Source organism: Quercus suber, unplaced genomic scaffold, assembly GCF_002906115.3.
Source record: "Quercus suber isolate HL8 unplaced genomic scaffold, Cork oak 2.0 scaffold_19, whole genome shotgun sequence".
In the NCBI taxonomy this organism is placed as follows: domain Eukaryota; kingdom Viridiplantae; phylum Streptophyta; class Magnoliopsida; order Fagales; family Fagaceae; genus Quercus; species Quercus suber.
In genome coordinates, this window is record NW_027069484.1 from 1,901,281 (window position 1) to 1,925,483 (window position 24,203).

At 34.4% G+C, this 24,203-nt stretch overlaps 3 protein-coding genes and 1 long non-coding RNA gene across 5 annotated transcripts; 2 read left to right on the forward strand and 2 right to left on the reverse strand.

Moving 5' to 3' along the window:
- The first annotated feature begins 233 nt into the window (after positions 1–233).
- Positions 234–6,001, forward strand: LOC111987208 (increased DNA methylation 2). Its single transcript, XM_024018916.2, has 3 exons — positions 234–430; positions 4,167–5,216; positions 5,601–6,001. The coding sequence occupies exons 2-3, from the start codon at positions 4,196–4,198 to the stop codon at positions 5,852–5,854; spliced, it is 1,275 nt and encodes a 424-aa protein (XP_023874684.2). The 5' UTR covers positions 234–430; positions 4,167–4,195; the 3' UTR covers positions 5,855–6,001.
- Positions 6,002–6,829: 828 nt separating this feature from the next.
- LOC111987198 (nuclear transcription factor Y subunit C-9) lies at positions 6,830–10,460 on the reverse strand. 2 transcript variants are annotated; one of them, XM_024018907.2, is made up of 4 exons: positions 10,363–10,460; positions 10,071–10,113; positions 8,301–9,116; positions 6,830–7,132 (listed from the first exon to the last, which is right to left on the reverse strand). In XM_024018907.2, the coding sequence occupies exon 3, from the start codon at positions 9,113–9,115 to the stop codon at positions 8,327–8,329; it is 789 nt and encodes a 262-aa protein (XP_023874675.1). In that variant the 5' UTR covers position 9,116; positions 10,071–10,113; positions 10,363–10,460; the 3' UTR covers positions 6,830–7,132; positions 8,301–8,326. The 2 variants fall into 2 exon arrangements, with proteins under 2 accessions (XP_023874675.1, XP_023874674.1); XM_024018906.2 differs by having other exon boundaries at positions 8,301–9,125; positions 10,363–10,459.
- Positions 10,461–16,415: 5,955 nt separating this feature from the next.
- Positions 16,416–20,241, forward strand: LOC111987204 (putative calcium-transporting ATPase 13, plasma membrane-type). Its single transcript, XM_065761885.1, has one exon. It carries the CDS (start codon positions 16,633–16,635, stop codon positions 20,200–20,202), a length of 3,570 nt encoding a protein of 1,189 aa, XP_065617957.1. The 5' UTR covers positions 16,416–16,632; the 3' UTR covers positions 20,203–20,241.
- A 704-nt stretch (positions 20,242–20,945) lies between these two features.
- LOC136062618 (uncharacterized) lies at positions 20,946–23,473 on the reverse strand. The gene is made up of 2 exons (XR_010624357.1): positions 22,694–23,473; positions 20,946–21,141 (listed from the first exon to the last, which is right to left on the reverse strand). It is a non-coding gene; the product is annotated as an uncharacterized LOC136062618 (long non-coding RNA).
- Between the last annotated feature and the right edge of the window lie 730 nt (positions 23,474–24,203).

The following is a 24,203-nucleotide window of genomic DNA, read 5'->3' on the forward strand; positions in this document are numbered from 1 at the left end:
AGTAGAATTTAAATATTGAACGACTTTGTTTAAAATATAAGAAAAATGTCAATTCAACATTTCAACTTTTTTTTTTACTAAAAATTATTTTAATCTAACATAAGCATGATTAGGCTATTAATACCGAGTATTGGGCCCACATTCAGCAAAAAAATGTATTGGGCCCACCAATACATTTTTTAAAACATAATTCCCAATAGCCCCCCAAAAACAAACAGAAACCCCATTACTTTTTTGGTTAAACTGATGTCATGTCACCACCCAAACGGGCCAAACCCAAAGGTGCCACACTGCTCTTGCCTCTGTGTTTTCCTTCCCAAATGAAATACTCACCACCCCTGCTCATTTTTAATGCTCTTTACTTGTTTTAGTGACACCAACCCAAAAACAAAAAAGACCCTATTGGCTTGGGTTTCAGAACCTCTCTCTGGTTAGTTTCGTCTCCATAAAACTCTATCTCAGTGTTTGTGTTTTTTCTTAAAGAATTCATTATCTATTGTTTGGTTTGGATTTCTTATAAGCTTGAGAATTGATTTCTGGGTTGTGCTTGAATTTCACGTGGGGATTTAATAAGAATACCTTTGTGTTTGGCATGTAGTGTTTGCTACTGGGTCAATTTTACTTCTTTCTGGCAGTAATATTGGGTTGGTTGTGTTTCCCACCACCTTTTTGTATATGGGCTTTTGATAATTTTAAGGAATAACCCAATGCCTTGTTTGGTTTGGTGATTAAGGTGGACTATCCATAATTGCATGTGTCTTTGGTGGCTGCATGTGTCCTGACTTAGTTATAGATGCCTTTGATAGCATTTGGAATTAAATGGGTTTGTTTAATTTACTTTGAGCTTGGCTTCTATTCGTGCAAGTTGAGATTTTGGGGAATGAATTTATTTCCATGTCATGTAGTGATTAAGGTGGTGTTTCATTGAATGCAAGTTTGCATGTTTGATGTATGCTATATGGACTAGTCATTTTGTTTCTTTGTATTTGATTTCTATTTGAAGTATATATCATAGTCATGAGAATTTTTCAACCTCAAAAAAAAAATGTGTTGATCTTTTTTGTTGTTTTGTACACGCTGACAAAATCTTTTACTCGGTTAATTTTTCATTTTATGGTGGGGTTTGGATTAAACTTTTTACATTTCTTATTCTTCTGTTAAATGTTTAAAATCTTGACATTATCCAAAGCAACCATCTCTGTACTCTTTTTTTCAAACTCACTGTGTTTTGATTGATTATCCAATACCTTGATCAAAATATGAACTTATTAGCTGAATTTTCTAAATTTTGGACCATACTCTTCTAAACTTTGTCCAAGTTTTTGGATTCAGGGCTGAACTTTTACATGCCAATTACAATTACAGGATTCATCCAAGTTGACTGGATTTCTAAATTCCATGAATATATGAAGAAACAACATAATGTTTCACAATCCATTTCAAATATTCAAAGTTGGGATTAAGTCTTGGTTGACTTGCCTTTTCGTTTTCCTTGATCATTCAGGCCATTTTACATACATGTTATATAAGCAAGATAATAATCCTGTCATCTTTCTTGAGTTGCTGTTTAGCAATGTTCACAAAATATTGTCAGAATCAGGCTCCAAATTCCCATGACAGAGATTAAGTTGGCAAATATTTTTGCGAAATAAACTCTCATATACAAGGCAAAGTGGTATAATTGTTAATTGTGTCATAAGCAATGAAATTGTAGATTACTCATTAGTTTAATGAGGTTGAAAATCAATCATGGTCCACGTTGTTTATTGGTCCCTGCTAAAGTTTTTTATGTATCTAATGCCTGTCATTCTTGTGTGACATGTTTCTGCCCATACAAAGTTTGTTAACGTACCTTCATAAGATTTTTAGTTTCGAGAAAAAGCGGATCCTGTCCAGTATGCTCATTTTGTCTATCAAGTGAAGGCCCATAGAAATTTTTTTCCCTGCAAAATTAGTTGACTGATTTGTTTTCTTCTGTATTCTCTGACTTCTTGTTTATTCTTCGTTTACTACTAGCCAAAAACCACAATTTGATGACAGCCTGTTAAATCTTTCTGCCTTAACAGTTAAACATATTTCCTGAATTATTGTCAATAGGGCCATATTTTTTAAAAGCTTCCAGATTAATTTGGGTTTCTGTAAAATTGCTGATAATGGGCTCTTTCATCATCAGCAGAAATCATTTTGAGTCCGAACAACACACACACACACGCAAAGCCTTCTCAAGTGCCTACTATTGTTTGAATTATAGTAGATACAAAGCTACATCGTCTAATGCATATAGTTATCAGCATAGGCTGGCCCTAATCTATTTTCCAATTCCAATAAAGTAAAAGAAGTGTTGTGAGCAGTTAAGAATGTAAAAAACCTTGACATACTGACATAATTGCCAATTTGGTCACATTGGGGTCACGGCCTGTATATATTGGTTAGTTCATTTAGATGTATACCAATTCATGTATTCTAGTATTTTTTTTCCTTGGGGAACAACCCAAAATGTTTAACCAAATCAATTATTTATTAAATATGGGCAGTGCAATACACACGATACACTAACAAATTTATTTATAACTGTAGTATGGTTTTACCTCCTCCAGTATGTGAAAATAAGTATCAGTAAATAATTTCTTTTACAGTCTTCACAAAAAAGGTGAAAAGTAAGTCTTCTCTCCTGAAATTGGAGGGCCTGAACTGATGAAAGAATTTCTGATAGTGAAGATAATGATATGCATGTTTAATATACTGTTTATGAAATTCAGCGTATAAAATCTGAAATTTATTGAATATTGTCAAATGATTTGGTAGTGCATATTTAAATGCCTTTTTAATTTGGATAGTTAAGCATATTATAATTGTCTTTGATCTGAATATTACTCTATAGTTGGAATTTTCCCCATTTTGTGTAGCTGCATTCCTTAATCATCAATGGGTTTACGTTTTAAATTTCTTCTTAATTCAATCTGCATATTGCTGCGATTCACATAAAATTGATTTGTATTGTTAATAGCTAGCAATATTTTTCCCTCATGCTTGTGACGAATAACACTCCCAACTATAGGTAAACAAACTGAGCTCCTATTCCTTCTATGTTGGACTGTTACTATCTAGATAAATCTGCAGCTACCAATTTCGTGTTTAGCAAAGTAGTAAGGTTGATTTTCCAACTAAGAAGAAGCACATTCTACAACAACTTTACTCATTGAATATCTCCATATGATCTATGAACATAAAATTCCTTTGATATGCTTTCAAGACTTGCATCAGCTAAAACTACCCAAAGAGGTGTATTAGTTGTGTTTTTAAAGCAAGATACTCATATTGTGTCCAAAACATCGCAAATCCCTCTTTGATAGTGTTATCCAGATTCTTTCTAGCCATTTGTGATAACCATAGTGTAATTTCTTGATTGTAATTATTTCAAGAATATAACTAATGGATTTTAATATGTCAATTTTGTGGCAAATCTTCACTTAAAAGGGTGCTTCAAGGATAATTAGACCATCTATTCTGGGTGCTATCCAGCACATCACATCTGTGCTCTGAAACCTTCTTTGGGAACATCTCAGTGTATTGGTTCTACAAAGGGCATGGCTTTTAGAACTTTGTTTAGAGTGTGGATGTTGATATGTGTTGGTTCAGAGCTAAAATTCACTCCCCTAGTAGCTGTTCTTTTCTTTAACAGTGTTTGGACTACTGGCCTGAGTCAAGATCTTAAAATGATTCTCTAAGATCAGCTGCACCTTCTTCCCCTTTTTCTCTGATGACCTATGAAAATATAAATTTGGTTTCCATTCTTTATGGTATTGGACAATGCAGCATGCTCTTTCTAACAAAGATTGAACTTTTGAAGATATTAATCATTTGAAAAGGATTTTTATAGATTCCATAAAATATAGTACCCTTAAGTCATGGTATTGTGCATTACGTGCCCTCAAATGTTGCAGAGTTTACTATATAGGACAAAGAATTTAGTGAAGAATCTATCAAAAAAGAATTTAGCGAAGAACATGGGAGCCTCAATGCTAAACTCTTTCTAGTAACTTTACTTGCATGTATTTCATCTCATCTATTGATGCTATGCTTTTTGTCAAACTCTTTTTTATAACTAAAATCATTGTGTCTTGTTGTCTTGTTCAATTCTAATAATCTTTGGCATTTTTGTGCAGACCTGTGATTTATTACATCACTAGTGGCAATGGATGGCTCATCTCAGGTTACTGAACCTATTACTTCTGGGGGATTAGAATCTAACAATGTACAAAGTCATATACTAGACGATAATCAGCTTTTCCTCTTGTACTTCATCATGGGTACTTACTTTGGCCCGGATCTCAAAGGGGAGAGGCTGCAAAAGTCAGTTTTGCAAAGAATAGCTGAGGGACTTCCTCCATATACTTCTGATCATCTAGCTGGGACCCACATGAAAACAGTGGAAGTAGAACGGGTGTACTATTATGTACTTAGGAAGGCTGCTGAATCTGTCGCCGTAAAATTACCGTTGTTGTACCAGTTCTTTGAAGGAAATGTCCCTGTTCAGGGACAGGACCCTGCTGCCAATTACCCTCAATTTCCTGATCTCTTTCCTCTGCAATTGCATCCTCATTCAAGGTTCAAAAATCGACATAAAATCATTGAGAACATTGTATTTATTAACAACCCGGAGATCGTTTACATTAAGCCAGAGGATATTGAAAGGTTTAAGAGGCTAACTGGGCTGGAGGATTTTCTTTTGGATAGAGATGCAGCAAGGTTGCACACTTCTATATATGGTGCTGGTTTACATAATGCAGCAGTGCAGGAGGATGAGTCTAACAGAGAGTTGCCTACCCCAAGTTCTTCCCGTGGTTCTCAGAAAACGAGACGCATAGATGATATCCTCAACCCACAGCATCATCAGCAACATTTCCATTTTGTGGCACCTATCAGTAGTGTGCCATATAGTGGTAAACCTATGATGTATAGTTATATGGCTTCTTTGCCAACTAAAGATGATTCCAATCCCATGGAGAAAGTTGGTCCGGCTATGATTTTTCTTCCTTCTCACCCAACTAAAAAAGAGTGGACTAATATTGTAGCTGCTACCAAAACTGGATTTGCATTGACCGGGAGTGCAGCCATGGGACAGGTGGGACCAGTTATAGGACTCATGGACATTGGGGAATGTGACGACTCGTACCTCTTTCGCGTGTCTCTTCCAGGAGTGAAAAGAGATGAAAGTAAGTTACTAATTAGGACTAAAAAAATTACTTATGACATAGTTGCTCTCCGTGGTAGCTGTAAAATGTCTTTAGGACTGAGATTTTGTATCATGCATTCTAAATATATGAAACTCCTCTTGTTTATTTGCATTATATATTTTATAAATTTAGGAAATCTTAAGGAATGGAATTTTAATTTCATAGCAGTGTATAGGAGAATGGCACAACCCCCACCCCCCCAATCTTTCTGCTTTTATTTTTGGTGACATCTTCGTTGTATTGATGACTAAAAGTGCTAACTTGACATCAAAATCATCCTGTGTTTCCCTATTGCTCTTATAGCCTCTTGTTTCACCCTGATGGGTACTATCAATGATTGATATGATTTTTCTCTCACTGCAGGGGAATTTAGCTGTGAAGTTGAAATTGATGGCAAAGTATTGATACAAGGAGTGACAACGACTGGGGAGAAAACAGTGTACAGGTACTCCCAAGTGTTTGAAATGCAGACACAGAACCTCTGTCCACCTGGACACTTCTCCATCTCATTTCAGCTGCCTGGTCCAGTTGATCCTCAACAGTTCTGTGGTAATTTTGGCACTGACGGGGTTCTTGAGGGAATTGTGATGAAAGGGAGACATCAAAATGATCAATAACCTCATATCTTGTTAAAATTCATCATCTTAATGCATTAGAGGGGTCACTGTATATTCTGTTTAGAAGTTCTAGGTTGATGAGTTTTAAGAACCATTGTATATCATCTCCATCTTTTGTTAATTTTATTTCCTTAAATATTGTTTTCCTGTTGGGATTTTGATGCGACAGTGGCTTAGTTTTACGCCTTCCATAACCTCCTTTCTTTGGCCCCTGATATACCCTACAACAAATCCAAACCCATGTCATAGAGGATTTCCGAAAGAATATTTGAGGATGAATCATGGCTGACTATTCTTGTTTATACGAATACAAAAATTAGTAATAGAGATTGAGCATGTTGACCCTTATTTCTGGGTATCATCCCATTGTATAAGGTTTTTGTACCCAAATTCAGGTGCTCTACCCCATTCAACAGAGTGTGTCAACCCTTTGATGTACATGCGATTTCTGGAAAAAATCAGCATATGATTCTCTTGGCGCTTAGCAAATTCCCAATTAAAGAAAAGCAACAGTAAAATTGTATCGCATAGAAGGAAGACCCTACTCAAAAGGATTACCTAAATAATGCATGCAAAATAAAACTTTAAAAAGTTGCGTAGCCCTTATCCTTTAAAAATATGTTTAGAAGTGTCTTGGGCTCATTTTGATTGTCATCTCCAAGAAGGCAATTTGGGTAGGTTTAACCACTCAGGTTCTACCGAACAAAACTCTCCGATGTCGAATCAACTGGGGCATGGAAGAATTACACAAATATCTTCTGAGCATTTTCATTACAAAGGTATTAGTTCCCAGCCTACTGATTGGCACTAGACTATGTCGGTAGAAAAGTTGCATCTCTATCTTGTAAGATACAAAGCACCTTCCAGGCCTTCGATGACAATTTCACATAATTCCAACATATTAACTGCTACTATTACTTCCTATTAGCTAGATGGAAATCATCTTGCATAGGAAACGAGAGAAACAAATCCATAGAACAAGAAAACTATTGTTTCATTTGTGCTCATCAAAGATGGAGGCATTACTTTTAAGTTAGATTTCTATTCATTCATCTTAAGTAACAAGTTTTGGCTAAAACAAGAAAGAAATAAAACAAGCAAGAAAGAAACTCCAGCTCAATCCAGCCCAATCAAGATTGGCTATTCTTCTCAAGCATAGTTATCTACATAAAGTTTGCTTGTCTTTAGCTCAAATCTTGATTGATTGTACTTCTTCATTACTAAGACGTCCCTAAACAGTGCGTTGACATTCCCCAGATATCTTGAGAAACAACAACTCTGCCAAAAAAAGGAAAAAAGAAAAAGGTAAGCAAAAAACAGACGTACATGAAATGCGAAATGTAAACAATAGTCATAGAAGGACAAGAATAAAAGATAAAAAATATTATTTTTATGTTCAAAACATATCAAATCCACCTAAACATTAAGTAAAACTCATCTTTATGTTTACAAAAAGTGCAAAATGACTCACTGCATTAGAGGATATTTTGACTGAGAAGTGCAGGAACTCATGTAAGATTTTTTAAATCAATATAGCATGCTCAGGTTTCTCATATATATTTTAAAAGGGAGGGAAAAATCCACACAAGGGATTGGAGGCTTGGAGCATGTTATTGCAAGCTTCTTGTTATTCCTTCCCCGAGAAAACTTTCTCAGAGCCTACAGCCCGATCCATCTTAAGTCCAAGATATTTAGATCGTCCCTTTTACTTTGTGTTGCTTTTGCTAAACCCAAATGTAGAACTCAAAGGGCACAACCTCCAGCAGTGATAACTCCAAGGTAAAATGGCATATTTTTTGTGTTTATACCTCTCTTAATCTAAAAAGAGAATGGTTTCTCAAAAAAAAAAAAAAAAAAAAAAAAAAAAAAAAAATCTAAAATGAGAATGACAAAAAACTAGACTTTAAGGTGTCAAAGGATGAATAGTCAACATAACAACTAGTGTTCTGACTAGAATAAAGCAAGCCAAATTTATTATGAGAAAAAAAACATTGTAGCGTGAGAATTATCCATAAAACTACAGCTAGATTTATGAAGTGAAATAAATGCCATGTCATGATAAATGAGAAGATCATAGAATTTGTCTTATCAAAAAGAGAAAGAATGTAAAATTTGGTTATCTAAATCACCACAGTTCCAATTTTCATCAGAAAAATCTAAGACAAGATACAATTTTATTTATTTATTTATTTTTATAGTTGGATGCGGGGACTTGAACCCTTGAATGTCTCTGTTGAAAATAACAAAAAATGCCAGTTGAGCTACAAGGCTCTTGGCAAGACAAAAGACAAATTTTGAGGGGGGAAAAAAAAAAGAAAAGAAAAGAAAAGAAAAGGAAGGAAAAGTGAAATTAAAGCGAAAACACTGATCTTTACATGTTTAAATGACCACTTCACTATTTCAGCTTTCATACACAATCCGGCAATAAATGGAAAAGAATACTTACGCTACTCAGCCTCCATGCAACAGCTACTAATGATCTGAGGGCGATGGCTGTTGGTCTGGTGCCTGTGGCCACATCTGTTGAGCCATGTAGGCATGCGACTGCTGAGCATACATAGCTGGGTCCATCACAGGCTTACCCATGATCATCCCAGGAGTGCCAACCTGTGGAGCGTGCTGAGATGGCATATAGCAGTAAGGGAGAGCATCAGCAGGCCCTCCAACAGGCATTGTTCCTCTTGGGATTGATGCAAGCACTTCATCTTTCAGATCCTCCCTTGGCACAATGTCAACCAAGAAATCAAAGATATCAGTCCTTGTGATTGCTGCTGCAATGTCATTCTTTTGAAGTGTCCTCCTTTTGTTCTCTTCTGTGTGATTCCAAGATCGCAAGGTCAACTCCAAGATGAACATTTCGCATGCCCTGGCAAATATTACTGGTGCCTCAGCTGATATCATTCTTACATCCTCATCAGCCTTCATAATCTTTTTGATCCTTGCCAAAGGAAGGCTATGGTTCTTGAAATCAGTCACCTTCTCAATTTCTTGGTACTGATTTGCCCAAAAGGTTTGGAGTTGTTGCTGAAGTTGCTGTTGTTGTTGCTGGTGGATGTGCTGGTAAGCAAGTTGGTGTTGTGCAAGCTGAGCTCCAGAAGGCTGACTTGTAGATTGAATAGCCCCAACTGATGTAACCACTGATCCATGAGCCGGTGCCCCAGTCATTTGACCAGTCTGATATGGGTTAGTGGCATATGGCAATTGAGCTCCGCTACCAATCACTCCCATAGATGGGGCCTGGCTATGTCCTTGCTGATCCATTCTGATCAAACTAATAACACAAAACTTAATTCCTTCAATTTAATGCAACCATAACAAAACATATAAATTACAATTAGGCACATAGTTTGAAATGAATAGTCAACATGATATAATTTTATTTAATATTAAATGCATGAATGGAATTTGCATCAACAAGTGTAAAATCTTTTTTTTTAAAATGGTAAGTTACACAAGCACCCAGTGAGCTTAAACCGCAGCCTCACCCTCCACCTAGCACTTACAAGAAGGAAGGTGCCAGTTGAGCTAGAGCTCATTGGCCATCAACAAGTGTAAAATCTACCTTGTCAACAGGGCAGTAGACTCTTAACTTTATCATTCCCAATAATGAAAGACATCAAACAAATAAAAATTTGATTCTGAGTTCATCAAAATTACAAGAAAATTCGTCAAAACAACAGACCTCTTGATTTATCATTCAGAACCAAGCAGAAGCTCCTAGGTGCAGATATATAAACAATGATATGCACAGAAAAATAGTAAAATGGGTGGACATTAGTAATTATGAGCTTCTATTTTTTGGGTAGATGAATTTTTTTTTTTTTGAGATTCAATACAAAGGTTGGAAATTTATACCCAACAAAGCATAAGCATTTTACAAAAATAGGCCTTTCTACACTTTCATTTCAAACCAGAATTTACTTACCTCACAACCTGTAAAAGAGATCTTCCATCTATTAATCATGAGGAGAAGCAGACAATATCTAACAGATTAAATTCAAACCTAACAATGATATGACTATTATTGAATCAAACAGCACAAACCCCATTATAGCTCAAAAGGCTACCAAATTTACCTATGCCACAAAGATTCACATTCCCAAGAAACATAACCCAAAAAGAGTGTCATACAGAATAAACGCACACATGAACACAAACATACACAAACACATACATCTTTGCATGTAAATATTAGAGAAAGATATAAATTTGGAACCTTTTACAGAAGGATATAAGCTGTGTTCTTCAAGATTGAGGACCTGAAAAAAGAAAGGAAAGAAATTTATGTATCAGAAAAATCTTTCCAGAGATCTGTTCTATACAACAGGAATTTTTATGGGTCGAAGCTATTTTTGGAAAATTCTCAGTATACAAAAAGATCCCAAATTGGTTTTCATACCAAATTTAGGGTTTCAAAAAAAACAATTTATTTATTTTATGTTAGAAAAAAAAAAGAAAAAAGAAAAAAGAAAAAAACAGTGATCAATGTTAGTTTTCTGGGAACGAACCTAAGAAGAAAGCAAAGGAAGAAAGGTAACGAAAAAGCTGAGTGTGTTTTTCGATTCGGACTTTAATACTGTCATAACCGAACTTTTATGGGCACCTTTGTTGTTTCTGACTATATTACCCTTTAGAAAAAAGTTGCATATTTTTACCTCCATTAATTAATTTATTAGCTAGTTTTTAGTTTTTACTTTCTTCCATTGTTAACACTAGCTATTCTAAACTCTCTTGTCAAAGTTAAATCTCTTATTAAAAAAAAAAAAATTTAAATCTCTTCAAACCAATAAAAAAGAATGAAAAGACAAAAAGAGTGGTTAATATCAATTTGTAAAATAAATCTTTAAATAAAGTAGATGCAATTTTCGACTATAATCAAAGCTTTTAACACTTATCATAACTTTGATGTCTTTTTCACCTCTTCCTCTTTCTTAAGAAATACATGAGAATAAAAGTTACATAATGTTTTTAATATTTTATTATTTCAAAATAATTTTTTAATAATTTTTTATTTTTTTTATCTCTTTCAAAAAGTCAAAGGAATTTTTTTTTTTGGAAGATAAAGTAACTTGATTTTAAGAAGTACACATAATTATTTTAAATTAGCTTTTCTACATTAATGACAAATTATTTATATGTATATTTTCTCTTTATTTTCATAATATATAATTTCTCTATATGGAAGCACAAGATTATGAGAGATAATTAAATATTTAATATTCCTTAGCTTTAGAGATACTTGCTAACAAGGCCTTTTGAAAATATATTGCTTATTTTGTTAAAACATAAAATATAATTAGATATTTTGGGGGCAATTTAAATATATATATTTTTTAAAGGTAAAAGATGAATATTTTAAAGAATAAAAAAATTTCCAAAAAGAGAGGAAAAGAAAGAAACAAATGAGGAAGCGACATTACGGTAGTTAGACATTTTTTTGTAGGGGTGTCAATGTTTGATCCAACTCACGAACACAACACAAACACAACACGGGGTTTTGTTGGTCAGGGTTGGGTCTTAACGGGTTTGGGTCATAAACGACCCAATAAAAAATGTGTCATAAATGAGTCAATCTGCATGATCCGTAATAGACACTTTTAGCACACTAATTTATCTTTGTCAACTCGAAATAACCCTTTTAATTCGTATAACAAATAAACATTCATTTTATTTTAGATTTGTTAAATACCTTTTATATCTAACTTATACTTTAAACTTAAAAAGAAAAGTTGGTAATTGCAAATACTTACAAGTAATATAACTGTAAATTGAAACTTTATAATTGAAACTTTATAAACACTAGTCATGATCAATTTACTATTTGCACCAACTCTTTCAATATTGATACTTAACAATTGGTGAGTTTTGTGGATGTTATATTTTTGTTGAACTATGTTATTTTGAATTTGGGTTGAAGTGTATGCACTTCTTTTGAAAGGTAAAGAACTTATTTCTATATGAATGTTATATTTTTGTTGAACTATATTCTTTTGAATGTGGGTTAAAGATTTGAAGTGTATACATTACTTTCTGGATGTAAAAAACTTATTTCTATATGAATGTTATATTTGATATTAAGTAGGTTAAAATGGGTTGTCTTACATTCGTGTCAACCCAACACGACCCTATTTATTAAACGTGTCAAGTGGGTCGGGTTGTGTCAACCCGCTTCATTAACATGTTAGGTTAGGGTTAAAAAGTCATAACACGATTATTAAGTGAGCTAGATTCAAGTTGAGATATTTAGTCAAATACCCCTACATTGACACGACACAAACCCAACACGTTAACCTAAATTGACACTCCTAATTTTTGGGAAATGAGCTTTTATTGAGTTTGGGTATACACAAGATCTTGTCGAATATGGGAACTTAGTTTGTTTAGTTCCATTTGTTTTTTGCCCAAAAGAAAGAGAATTGTGTCTTCCTACAATTGGACCCATAAACTTGGGGTGGAGATATTTAACGAGCATTAATTTAACAAAAGCAATTATGAAAACCTACTTTCCTTAGAACCCACCAATGGTGGGCAAATCAAACCAATCATAACTTTGTCTGGCACCGATCACATTTAGGAACTTTTGTGTGATTTGGGATGTGTTAAGCCTACACATGTGATTCCTCGATGCTAATGATTTACTTTTTTGTCACAACAATAACAACCAATAACAATCTACCACTTAGGATTCGTTGTAAAAATGTTGTGAAAATATTGTAAACATATCATTTCTTTTTACTAAAAGCACAAACTTGAATATTTTAATAACTAATAGCCCCTTGACTTGTTTGGCTCGTGAATGGCTAAGGGTCATTAATATTTTGGATCATCTACTCAAAGTGGATGTAAATTATTTAGTTCAAATTAGGATTGGTCATGGGTCAATCAAAGTCAGATAGGGGGTAAACTTTCCACTCAACCAGCCACTATGGTGAGGAGAAACAAAACCCATCACCATTTGACTCAGTTAGAACACTTAATCAAATTGGGTTTTCATATTGGCATTTGGATGTGATGGTTTCAACTTATGGTGAGGACGATTGAACAATTAGGGAGTTTGGCAAAGGAAAAGGGTGGTGTAGATCGCAAGGAAAGAGGGACTTTGGTGGTCGCTGATGCTAGATTTGTAGTTGTTGGTGTTGAAAACATACCTCGAGTGGCAAGGAAGGAGAGTAAGCTTTAAATGAGAGAGATGAGCCATTGGAGGAGCGATGGGGGAAGGGGATATAAAAGTGGGTCGAGTTTAAAATCTGAAATTTGTTACCAACCGTTGATCCTATCAAATCATTTGTTACCCTAGCCATGATAAAAATTTGAATAGAAGTCCATCTTTCTAATACAATTAATGTCCCTTATGTTTAATGATCTAAGCACTATTTAATGATGGGAAAATAATGCAAATTTGAGATACAACAAAGTGGTCAACTTTTGGCAATAATTTGAAGTTTTCTTTCTAAGAATTTGTTTTAGACCCTTGATTTATATCGACAATAAAGAGTTTTAATTAGAACATCATGACTCTTCATTGTCAATAGCAACTTTTTAAAATCATGAATATTCAAAGTTAATTCATAACCCTTCAAAAATAGTTATTCTTTAAAAGTTATTTTGTTTTCCTAAAAAAAATGACTTATACTATTATAATTCAATGCATTTCATCTTATTTTAATAAAATAAAGGGAAAATTGCACTTTACCATCCTAAACTATACACTAGATTACATTTTGCATCTTAAACTATTCGAATGCAAACTTTGCACCCTAGACTATTACACTTACCACACTTTACACCCTGGCATTACTTTTACCGTTAAGTTAAACAGAAATTAATAGTATATGACTTGCACAATGTTTAAAGCCCAAAACATCCTTTTCACAAACAATTAAAAACAAATGCTTTTTTTTTTCTTCTTTTTCGTTTTCCAGGTCTCTCTCTCTCTCTCTCTCTCTCTCTCTCTCTCTCTCTCTCTCTCTCTCTCTCTCTCTCTCTCTCTCTCTCTCTCTCTCTCTCTCGTGTACAGCTCTTCCTAGCAGCTCTTCTCCTCTTTCTCATTGTTCAGTTACTCCTTTCCCCAAATCAAACATACAAGTTATCTCTAAGTCCCAAAATCAAAATTTTTTCAAAGCCCTAAATTATATCCCCAAATCATCGAGACATTTGCAACAACTTCATTAAATGGGATTCTTTGTTTTGGTACCATTGATGATGACCCATTTCTTTTTTTTGCTATTTTTTCAATTGGGTTCTCCTTGCTTTTCATTTTTTGTATCTAGGTCGTTTTTTGTTTACTGTATTTTGATTGTTAGCTATGTGATAAAATTGGAATATGGGTTATGTATATTTGTTGTAGCAATTGATTTTGGTTTAAATGCTGCAAAAAAAAAAAAAGTTTGGGAAGTTTAAATCTTGTTAATGCATTTAGTGGTGTCAATAGTAGTCACTCTCATGTGGTATTTTATAACTAATATGCAAAACCGAAAATATAATGATACTGCAATTTATAGTTCTCCTATTGTTTGTTCACTTTTCTAATGTGACTAGCCTTAGTAATAGTGCAGCCTTTTAAGTGTTTTTTAGTTCTACTTTGTCAATGTTTATCGTTTGGTTGTGTCAGTAGTAGTCACTCTCACGTAATACTTTTATATATAATTTGCAAAACTGGAAATGTTAGATTACTTTGTTGTGGTACCGCTTATGATTTTGTTTTGGACTTAGAGATAACGTGTATGTTTGATTTGGGGAGAAGAGCATCTGAACAATGAAAAACAGGAGAAGAGTTGCTGGGCTAGAGAGAGGGGAGGACTTGTATGCACAAGAGAGAGAGACTTGAAAAAAAAAAGCATTTGTTTTTAATTATTTGTGAAAAGAGTGTTTTGGTTTTTAAACAGTGTGCCACCTAAGTAAAAATTATATGCAAGTCATGTGTAATTAATTTCCATCAAATTTAACAGTAAAAGTAACATCGGGGTGCAAAGTGTGACAGTTTAGAGTGCAAAGTGTGCATTTAAATAGTTTAGGGTGTAAAATGTAATTTAGTATATAGTTTAGAGTGGTAAAGTGTAATTTTTTCAAAATAAAAATCATCATCTGATCTTTATCACATGTGGCATGTGAGCGTATAATTATACTATTTTCCATGGATTCTTGAAACATTGTCACCTGAGTAATATACCTTCTTTTTTTTATTTTTATTTTTTACTTTTTTTAATATCTGAATAATTCTTGGAACACACTTCTTCTCACACTAAAATTTATACCATGCTTAAGTGTTGACTCATGATTAGTGCATAAATTGACAAAACATGCATAGTTTCTCGTGGTGGACCCACTTGTCAAAGTGCTAAAATCCAATTATTAGTTGACACATAAGCAAAGTTTAAATTTGGGTGTAGCAGGATGGACCCAATATTTCGAGCAAAGGGGAGCTAGAGAATAAGAAAAGGAAAAAAAAAAAAGTTTTATGTCTACAATATTTTTACAACAAATTCTAAGTGGTTAATTGTTACTATTTTTAAAATCCACTACTGAAATTACTTTTTTATTCACTAATAACAGTTAATAATAACCTGTCACTTAAGATTTGTCGTAAAAATTGTAAAAATGTTGTGGGCATAGTATTTCTAAAAAGAAAAATATTCACAAATAAGTTACATAGAAGAGGGGCCAAGCTACAAATATTGGGATGAGGATTTGCATAAGTTCGAGCTAGATTGGAATGAGTTAGGCAAATGATTTTAGAGGGGAGAGGGTCAAGCTACATAGAAGAGGGCCCAAATATAAATTTTTATATTTTTTGGCTGAAAATATGTCATATATATATATATATATATGGTCCAATTAATGTATGTCTTTAAGACATACATTAATCATCTATTTTTGGAAATATTTTATGGGGAATTAAAAAAAAAAAACTGTTAAAAAAGTTGGTAACTTTTTCATTTTTTTATAAAAAGTTTCTTAAAATAGTTTACTAATGTATGATCTAAGAACATAATTAATTAATAAAACAATATATATATATAAAACGTTTAAATAAAGATGTTCTGTTTTGTTAATTCTTTTTATAGGAGCCCTAATTTATTGTATTTTTTAAATAAGTAAAATTCAAATTATACTTGACATGTAAGTCTTGTTTGTATTTCATCACTTAACAACTTTGTAAAGGACGACTTGTATGTATTATGAGTCTGTTTGAAATCCATTTTATTTTGTTGAAACTGGAAATTTTTTGCTAAAAATACTGTAGATAAAGGTAAAGATTAACTGAATTAGTATAATAAGATTCATGAATAGTACCAAAAAGTATAGTTAAACTCATAAATAGTAGCAAAAATAAGCTGAATAATAAAATAAGTTGGTCTTTTAAACTGGAACCAAACACACACTATATCAATATGACACTTAACGCCTTTGTAATGGATGAACTTTTTCATCACCTATTTGAGGTATGTATTAAGAATAAATGAAATGTGAGATTCTAACTATGAGATTTTAAAAATATTAGGAATAATGTCATTGACACAAAATTTTACAATTATTAAGTTGAGAGGTTATTATTAATTTTTATATAAGTCTGTCATTAACACTATTTTCCCTCTTTAATTGTGAAATTTGTTGTAAATTACGGTGTAACTCTAAACTTATTATATACGTAAGTAATGTAACAACACACCTCAAATAGGTGATGACCATCAAATGTGAAAGTTAAAATCCTAACTCAAGCAGGGGGTTAAGCCCCTAACGAAGCAGATGAATCAATTGCTGAGTAATTTCGGTTCACGATGATATTACACGTCTTGCAGCACGTTGAAGTCGGCAAAAGACATTTGTTTGTTTGTTTTTACTCTTTGCTTTGTTTCAACGACCTACTTGCTGTGATACTTCATCACAAACTCCATGCAGTTTCAAATTTAATTAGGCAAACCAGAAGAAAAAAAAGGTACTTCAATGGCATTCCTACTGGAACTTGCATTCCAGTATATCAATGCCCCAGATCCAAACTAGTTATAGCAAATATTGCCATGTCTTCTTTGAACTTTCAACAACATAGCAAGATAGCCATTTGTGATGAAGAAAGCAGGTTGAACTTCAAAACCCACAAGCAGAGATGGAGGTTGGCTTACATGGCGATATACTTCATCAGGGTTCTTGTTTCTTTGTACAAGAAAGATGCTAACAAGAATGGCCCTCTCTTGGGCACTCTCTCTTATGTTGCCATTGAAGTGCAGCCGGTAGATGTGGGCTCTCTGAGTGACAATTCCATTTCATTTCTCGATGGTGGTCGGGAAAAGCTAATAAGGGAGAGAGTTTCTGAGTCTTTGAGGCAGTGTGAGGTTGACCTTATCCACAGACAAAGTGTTTATGGTGCCAAGCGGAGATGGAGGTTGGCTTTCAGGGCCTTATACTCTGCCAGAGTTCTTGTTTCTTTGTTCAAGAAAGTTCTTGACAAGAATGGCCCTCTCTTGCCTACCCTCACTTTTGTTGCCATTGATGTGCAGCCTATCCATGAGGACCCTCGAAATGCCAAACCTGTTCCGTTTCTATATGTTGATCGGCAAAAGCTTGATGACATGGTAAGGTATAAGAATTCTGAGCTTTTAAAGCAGTTTGGAGGGGTAAAAGAACTTGTTTTACTTCTTGAAACTGACGTAAAAGATGGTATAAAAGGTGACGAAGCTGATCTTACTCTTAGGCAGAACGTTTTTACTACCAATAGATACCAAAAGCTACCTCCAAAAGGCTTTCCTAGCTTTGTGTTATTTGAAGTATTTGAAGATAAAACTATTTGTATACTTTTGGTATACGCTATACTCTCTCTCGTCTTTGGTATCAAACAAAATGGATTCAAAGATGGGTGGTATGGTGGTGGCAGTATCGTTGTTGATATTGTTTTAGTTGTTCTTGTGTCTGCAGTGAGTAAATTTGAGCAATCAAGACAGTTTGAGAAGCACTCAACAAAGAGTAGCGATATCAGAGTGGAAGTTGTGAGAGATGAGAGGCACCAGCCTACATCAATCTTTGAGGTTGTTGTGGGTGATATTGTGTGCTTGAAGATTGGTGATCAGATTCCTGCAGATGGGTTATTCTTAGAAGGGTATTCCTTGAAGGTGGATGAGTCTAGCATCACAGGTGAAAGCCATCACATTCAGATTGATGAAAGGAATCCCTTTTTGTTATCAGGCACAAAGGTGATGGATGGTTTTGGTTTCATGGTTGTGACTTCTGTGGGGATGAACACTGCATGGGGTAAGATGATGAGTTCAACAAGTTCTGACTTTAATGAGGAGATGCAACTGCAAGCACGCCTCAGCAAAATAACATCTCATGTTGGGAAGGTTGGGTTGGCGGTGGCAGCGCTTGTTTTCGCTGTTTTGCTGATTCAATACTTCAAAGGGAACACTGAAAATGATAGAGTGAATAAGGATAATGGGAGAAAGACTAAGTTTGTTGACGTAATGAATTCAATGGTGGGAATTGTCGCTGCTGCTGTCACTATCAGCATGGTGGCTATTCCGGAGGGCTCACCTGTGGCTGTTACTCTGGCTTATTCTATGAAGTGCTTGACGGCTAATAATGTATTAGTCAGAAAACTATCTGCTTGCGAGACATTGGGCTCAGTCACAACAGTCTGTACAAGCAAGACAGGCGTCCTAACACTAAACAACGAAGTGAGAGTAACAGAGTTTCGGCTTGGAAAGGAAGAAGTGAAGAAAGCAGTGAAGGGTAACATTTCTTTGGATATATCAGGCGATCTTCTTAAACTACTGCAACAAGCTGTTGGTTTAAACACAGCTGGTACAGTTCACAAACCACATTCTACATCACTTCCTGAGATTTTTGGTAGCCCAACTGAGAAAGCAATACTTTCTTGGGCTGTGTTTGATTTGGGTATGAATATTGAAGAAGTAAAGCAGAATTATAAGATAATCCACGTAGAGGCTTTCAACTCAGAGAAAATGAGAAGTGGGGTTTTGGTGGAGGAGAACAATGAGAAGAAGATTCACACTCATTGGAAGGGAGCTGCTGAAATGATATTGGCCATGTGTTCAACTTATTATGACAGAGCAGGGGTGCTGAAAGTAATGGATGAGGAAAAAGCACTGCAACTTGGGACAATTATTAAGAATATGGGAGAAAAATGCCTGCAATGCATTGCCTTTGCCCACAAAGAAGTTGTAGAAGAAAGTGGACAGGTTATTGAGAAATTAGAAGAAAATGGACTGACATTATTAGGGTTAGTTGGCTTGAAAAATTCATGTCGGCGAGGAATCAGAACAGCTGTGGAATCTTGCACAACTGCTGGAGTGAATATCAAAATGATCACTGGTGACAATGTGCATACTGCAAGGGCTATAGCTTTTGAATGTGGGATTCTCAATCCTGAAGAGGTTTTGGACAGTGAAGCTGTAGTAGAAGGAGTACAATTCAGAGATTACTCACTTGAAGAGAGAAAGGAGAAGATTGATAAAATCCGTGTAATGGCCAGGTCATCCCCTTCTGACAAGCTTATGATGGTACAGTGCTTGAAGGAGAAAGGCCATGTGGTTGCAGTTATAGGTGATGGAACCGATGATGCACCTACTCTAAAGGAAGCAGACATTGGACTTTCCATGGGGATCCAAGGAACAGAAGTGGCAAAAGAGACCTCAGATATAGTCATCTTAGATGACAATTTTATCTCTGTGGTGACAGTGTTGAGGTGGGGAAGGTGTATATATAGCAACATTCAAAAGTTCATTCAGTTTCAGCTCACGTTAAGCATCACTGTCCTTGTCATCAACTTTGTTGTAGTTGTTTCTTCTAGTAAGGTACCATTGGCTGCAGTCAGTGCAGTGCATACATTGGGAGCTTTAGCATTGGTCACTGAGAAACCAATTGAAGATCTCATGAAAAAGCCACCTGTTGGTCAATCAGAACCTCTTATAACCAATATCATGTGGAGGAATCTGATTGCTCAGGCCTTGTATCAGGTAACAATCTTATTGGTTCTACAATTTAAGGGAGGATTCATCTTTGGTTTGGATGAGAAGGTTAAAAGCACCCTCATTTTCAATACTTTTGTCCTCTGCCAAGTATTCAATGAATTTAATGCAAGGAAACTGGAGGAGAAGAATATATTTGAAGGGTTACTTAAAAACAAACTATTTTTAGCAACTGTTGGGCTAACCATAGTTCATCAACTGGTAATGGTGGAGTTTTTGAATAGGTTTGCCAATACTAAGAGATTGGATTGGGGGCAATGGGGTGCTTGCATTGTACTCGCAGCATTTTCATGGCCAATTTGTTGGCTCGTAAAGTGCATTCCAGTTTCAGGCAAGCAGTTGGCAAACCAAAGAGATTCTGCATCTTGAAAGACTGGCCAAGATCAGCTCTTGCCAGGAAAAAATTGTAGTTTCCTTTCTCTGATGGAACTGAAAGGAAAGTTTTGGTACTTTAGGATTCAGCTTTCATCTCTGTAAAGAATCTCTCTCTATTCAAGTTTATGTAAGTATTTAATCCAATTACTAGCTTTTACTTCTCCATATCATGAATGGAATTTTCTTGAATAGAATATAAAAGAAAATATATTATAAATTTGTCTATGGTGCTTTGCTATTGTTTTCCTTTTAGTGTATGTGGAGTTCTCAACTTGAGATACAGTAACTGCTTTAGAATGCAACCAGCAACTGCCTTTTGGAAGAAAGAACAACAGAAAATTCAATAACCAAGATTGCTAGATAAGAACTACCTAGTACTCTTTTTTTCTATAGACCTTCACATATAAGGTCTCCCAAAGTAGGACAATATTGTGATGCAACCTATTTTACCACATAAAGGTATATAAACAGCCCTAGTATGTGTCTCTGAGGAGATATGGACCCAGATGTGCATTGTTCTACTTGGGGAAAGGGAAGTGATGAACCACATTCTCTAAGAAGACAATTCAAGATGCAGATTCATGAAGTTTGGCATTGTTGTTCATATTAAGTACCATCTATACTCCCTAGTCATACTGCCAAAAGATGCAGGGTAAACATTTCAAAGATTGGGAACACCCCTACAAATAGGTCGCATCATTGTTTTGTAATTTACTTCCTCCAGAGACATTGATATATGACCATGGAAGATCCAAAATTTCTCTTATTCACATAATATTTGACAGGCATATCCTAAGAAAGGATCTTTACCAGCTGAAGTAGTGACAAAGTACCTGCCATTGACAAGACCCTAGGAAATTGGAGTTCATTTGGAAAAGGAATCAGAGGAATTTTATCCTTGATTTATTCTTCAAAACAGGATGGTGTCAGATTCTTCATACCATGCATAGAGAGGAAGAGATTAGAAACCAATGCTATATATGATCCCCAACACCCTGCTCAAAATTCTGGGCACTTTAAACCTTATGATAGATTACTCTTTTAAACGATGCCAGTAAAACAAACATAATAGAAAACAAGTACTGAATCCGCTTACTCTTTTAAATGTTACATAAAAATTTAAGACAATTTATTGTTAGTTGGTCAAAATATTATATAAAATGTGTGTCTATCCATTTTTATTATTATTTTCCTTCTTTGGCTGAAATAAAAAACCAGTCAGACACATGGTATTGCTATTACAATTGAAAAAAAAAAGTATTAAACCAGATTTATATGCATAAGAAGACTATTAAGGTAATAAGTTTTTATAAAATGACCAAAATAGAAGATAAAATAGAACAGTTAAAGGACAGAGAAGAGGTGAAGATGGTTGATGACTTGATGTAACTTTTATGTCTTAAACTGCCAATCTACTATGCTTAACCTCTATTTTGAAGCTCAACATAGTGAGAACAAAGAATATTGCCTAAATATTCTCCATCTGCTTGTCTAGAAATTTGAAAGGACATTATTTAAGTACTTCTGCCCTTCGAGTGATTTTATGGCTACTATGATAGTGGCTTATTCAAAATTCTAAAATCCGAGAAAGCCTGACTAGCTTTCCCAAAGTAAAGGTTGATTTCATCCTCTTTTTGCTTGGTTCTGTCTTCATTTTGCCATTTATTTTATGTGTATTTGGTATTTAGATTCCAAATATAAATTGCTTTCTTATTTTTTAGCTGTATCATAACAGATTATTACCATATAAAAACAGAAGCGGCAGGTTTAAACCATAAGAAATCGTTTCGTAATTATATCATTCTTTCAAGTCCATACCACTGCAGGTTGAAGAAAAGGCTACCTCTGTGTGTGCTTCCAGAATAAAAAATAGGTTAAAAAATTTATGAAAACAAGAAAATAATTGGCAATAAAATTATACCATTTTCATTCATGCCATTATAATAGAAAATAATGCCAACTTGACACAAAATTTATGGTAGATACCATCACTTTCATCTGAATATCAGTCTTCCAAGGTCTCACACACACACACACACACACACACACACACCATATATTTTATGTCATTTCAGCATTCAAATGTCCTTAAAATATGCAAAATTCTCATAAATGCTGAGCCAAAAGTGCCAGTCTATAATTTCTGGAGAAGCTTAGTCATGCTTTTATTTGTATTTAGAAGTGGCAGATTCAGAAAATGTAATTTTAAAATGCAATACATGTACATATCCTAACACCTCAAAAACCCAAAAAAGAGAGACCAACAAATAATACTTATGACCAGCCTTAATCTCATTCAGCTTAGCGCTAGTTTCTGCTATCTCTGACTAGGAAACTTCAGGTAAAGAAACCGCAGCCTTCAGAACTAGTTGTCATCGTGCCTTAAAATTACTCTCTGGTTTTGTAGGCACAACATCATATGAGCCTAAGTACAAGAATTCAAGTAAAATTTTCTTAAATATAGTAATCATAATTCATAACTAACCATTAGAGCTCCATAAAAGCACGAATTGTCATATAGGCAGCTTCATTTAGAGCGTCCCTCCCAGCTTTGCTCTGCACCTTCTTCTTATTCTTGAGTTTTTCATCATGTAGCTTTGCTTCTGCACCTTCTTGTTATCCTTGAATTTTTCTTCATGTTCTGCAGCCAGCACTTCCTCAAACTTGCCCTTTGGTTATGTACTTGTGATGAATTCACGCACTGAAAAAGCAATATAACCAACTGGTCTTTCAAATTTGACGAGTTCATATAAGCACCAAATGCAAGATTTTTCAGAGAACACAATTGAAGGTGTCAATACCCTTTCTGATACAAAGGAGCCTCATCTTCAAGTTTGAAAGAGGAAGATGAGTCTCCTTTGAAGGTAAGAAAAGCCATAAGGATTAATAAGCAGACGAGTGAAAGCACATTGAATTTAACGTGCATTCAACTTTAGCACTTTGGACGTTCAAACTCGGTCCCACCATTGACCTGTATGGTCAAGGTCTTTAACAAAAGAGAAGTATCATAGAAGTTGCTCAATAATGTCGAATATATATATATATATACACACACACACACACACACACATATATATATATATATATCCATGAGTGTACCAAGAAATATGTCTGTAAGTTATAAATCCACCTAAAGTCGACAGAATTCGGTGAAACCGAGTCTTTTTCAACTTTTGTTCTAAAAGGAAAAAATATAAACAAAGTCTCTTCCAACTTTCAAACTTTCAAAGCATCATCACACAGCTATTGTCGCGTTCACGTTGCATCTTAGATGTTTCTTGAGAAACCAAAAATAATTGTTTGAACTTTCTAAGCAATATATACTCCTTGGTCCTAAAGCATATAAAACACTGTATGCAACAATTTTTTTTTCTTGGTCTTATCTTCCATGTTTGGACATTCTCAACGTCGTAAAGCATACATTTGGACAATGGGCTTAATACTAACCAGATTACAAGCGGGTTTATTTTCGTATATCTATGTCCACCCTTTTGCAGGTTGGGTCAGCCCATCATGATTTGTTTCTTGTTGTTTGTTTATTTTGTTTTTATGTTTTTTTCCCCCCTTCTTTTTAACATATGTATTAATATGGAAAATATTTAAGCATCTATATAGTATTTAAACACTGCCAAAGGACTAAAATTGCTCATGAGTTAAAGTTTGAGTAATGCTACATGCTTACATCAATAATATTTTTACAATAAATTTTAGGTGAAAATTTGTTATTAGTTCTTATCTAAATCCACCACTAACATTATTTTTTTTATTTATTATTATCTACTACCAACATTTTGGACAACCCTTTTATTGTAAAAATATTGTCGATAGCTTTATTTTTAAAGTCTAGGTACTAACTATGTACTTTAATCTTATAAATTATTTAGATCCTAACACCCACAAATAGTTAAAAAAAAATATGTAATATAATTGGAGCTTGAAAAAATAAATATAATATCTCAAATATACTAACTTATTAATAGTTTTAATTTTTTTTT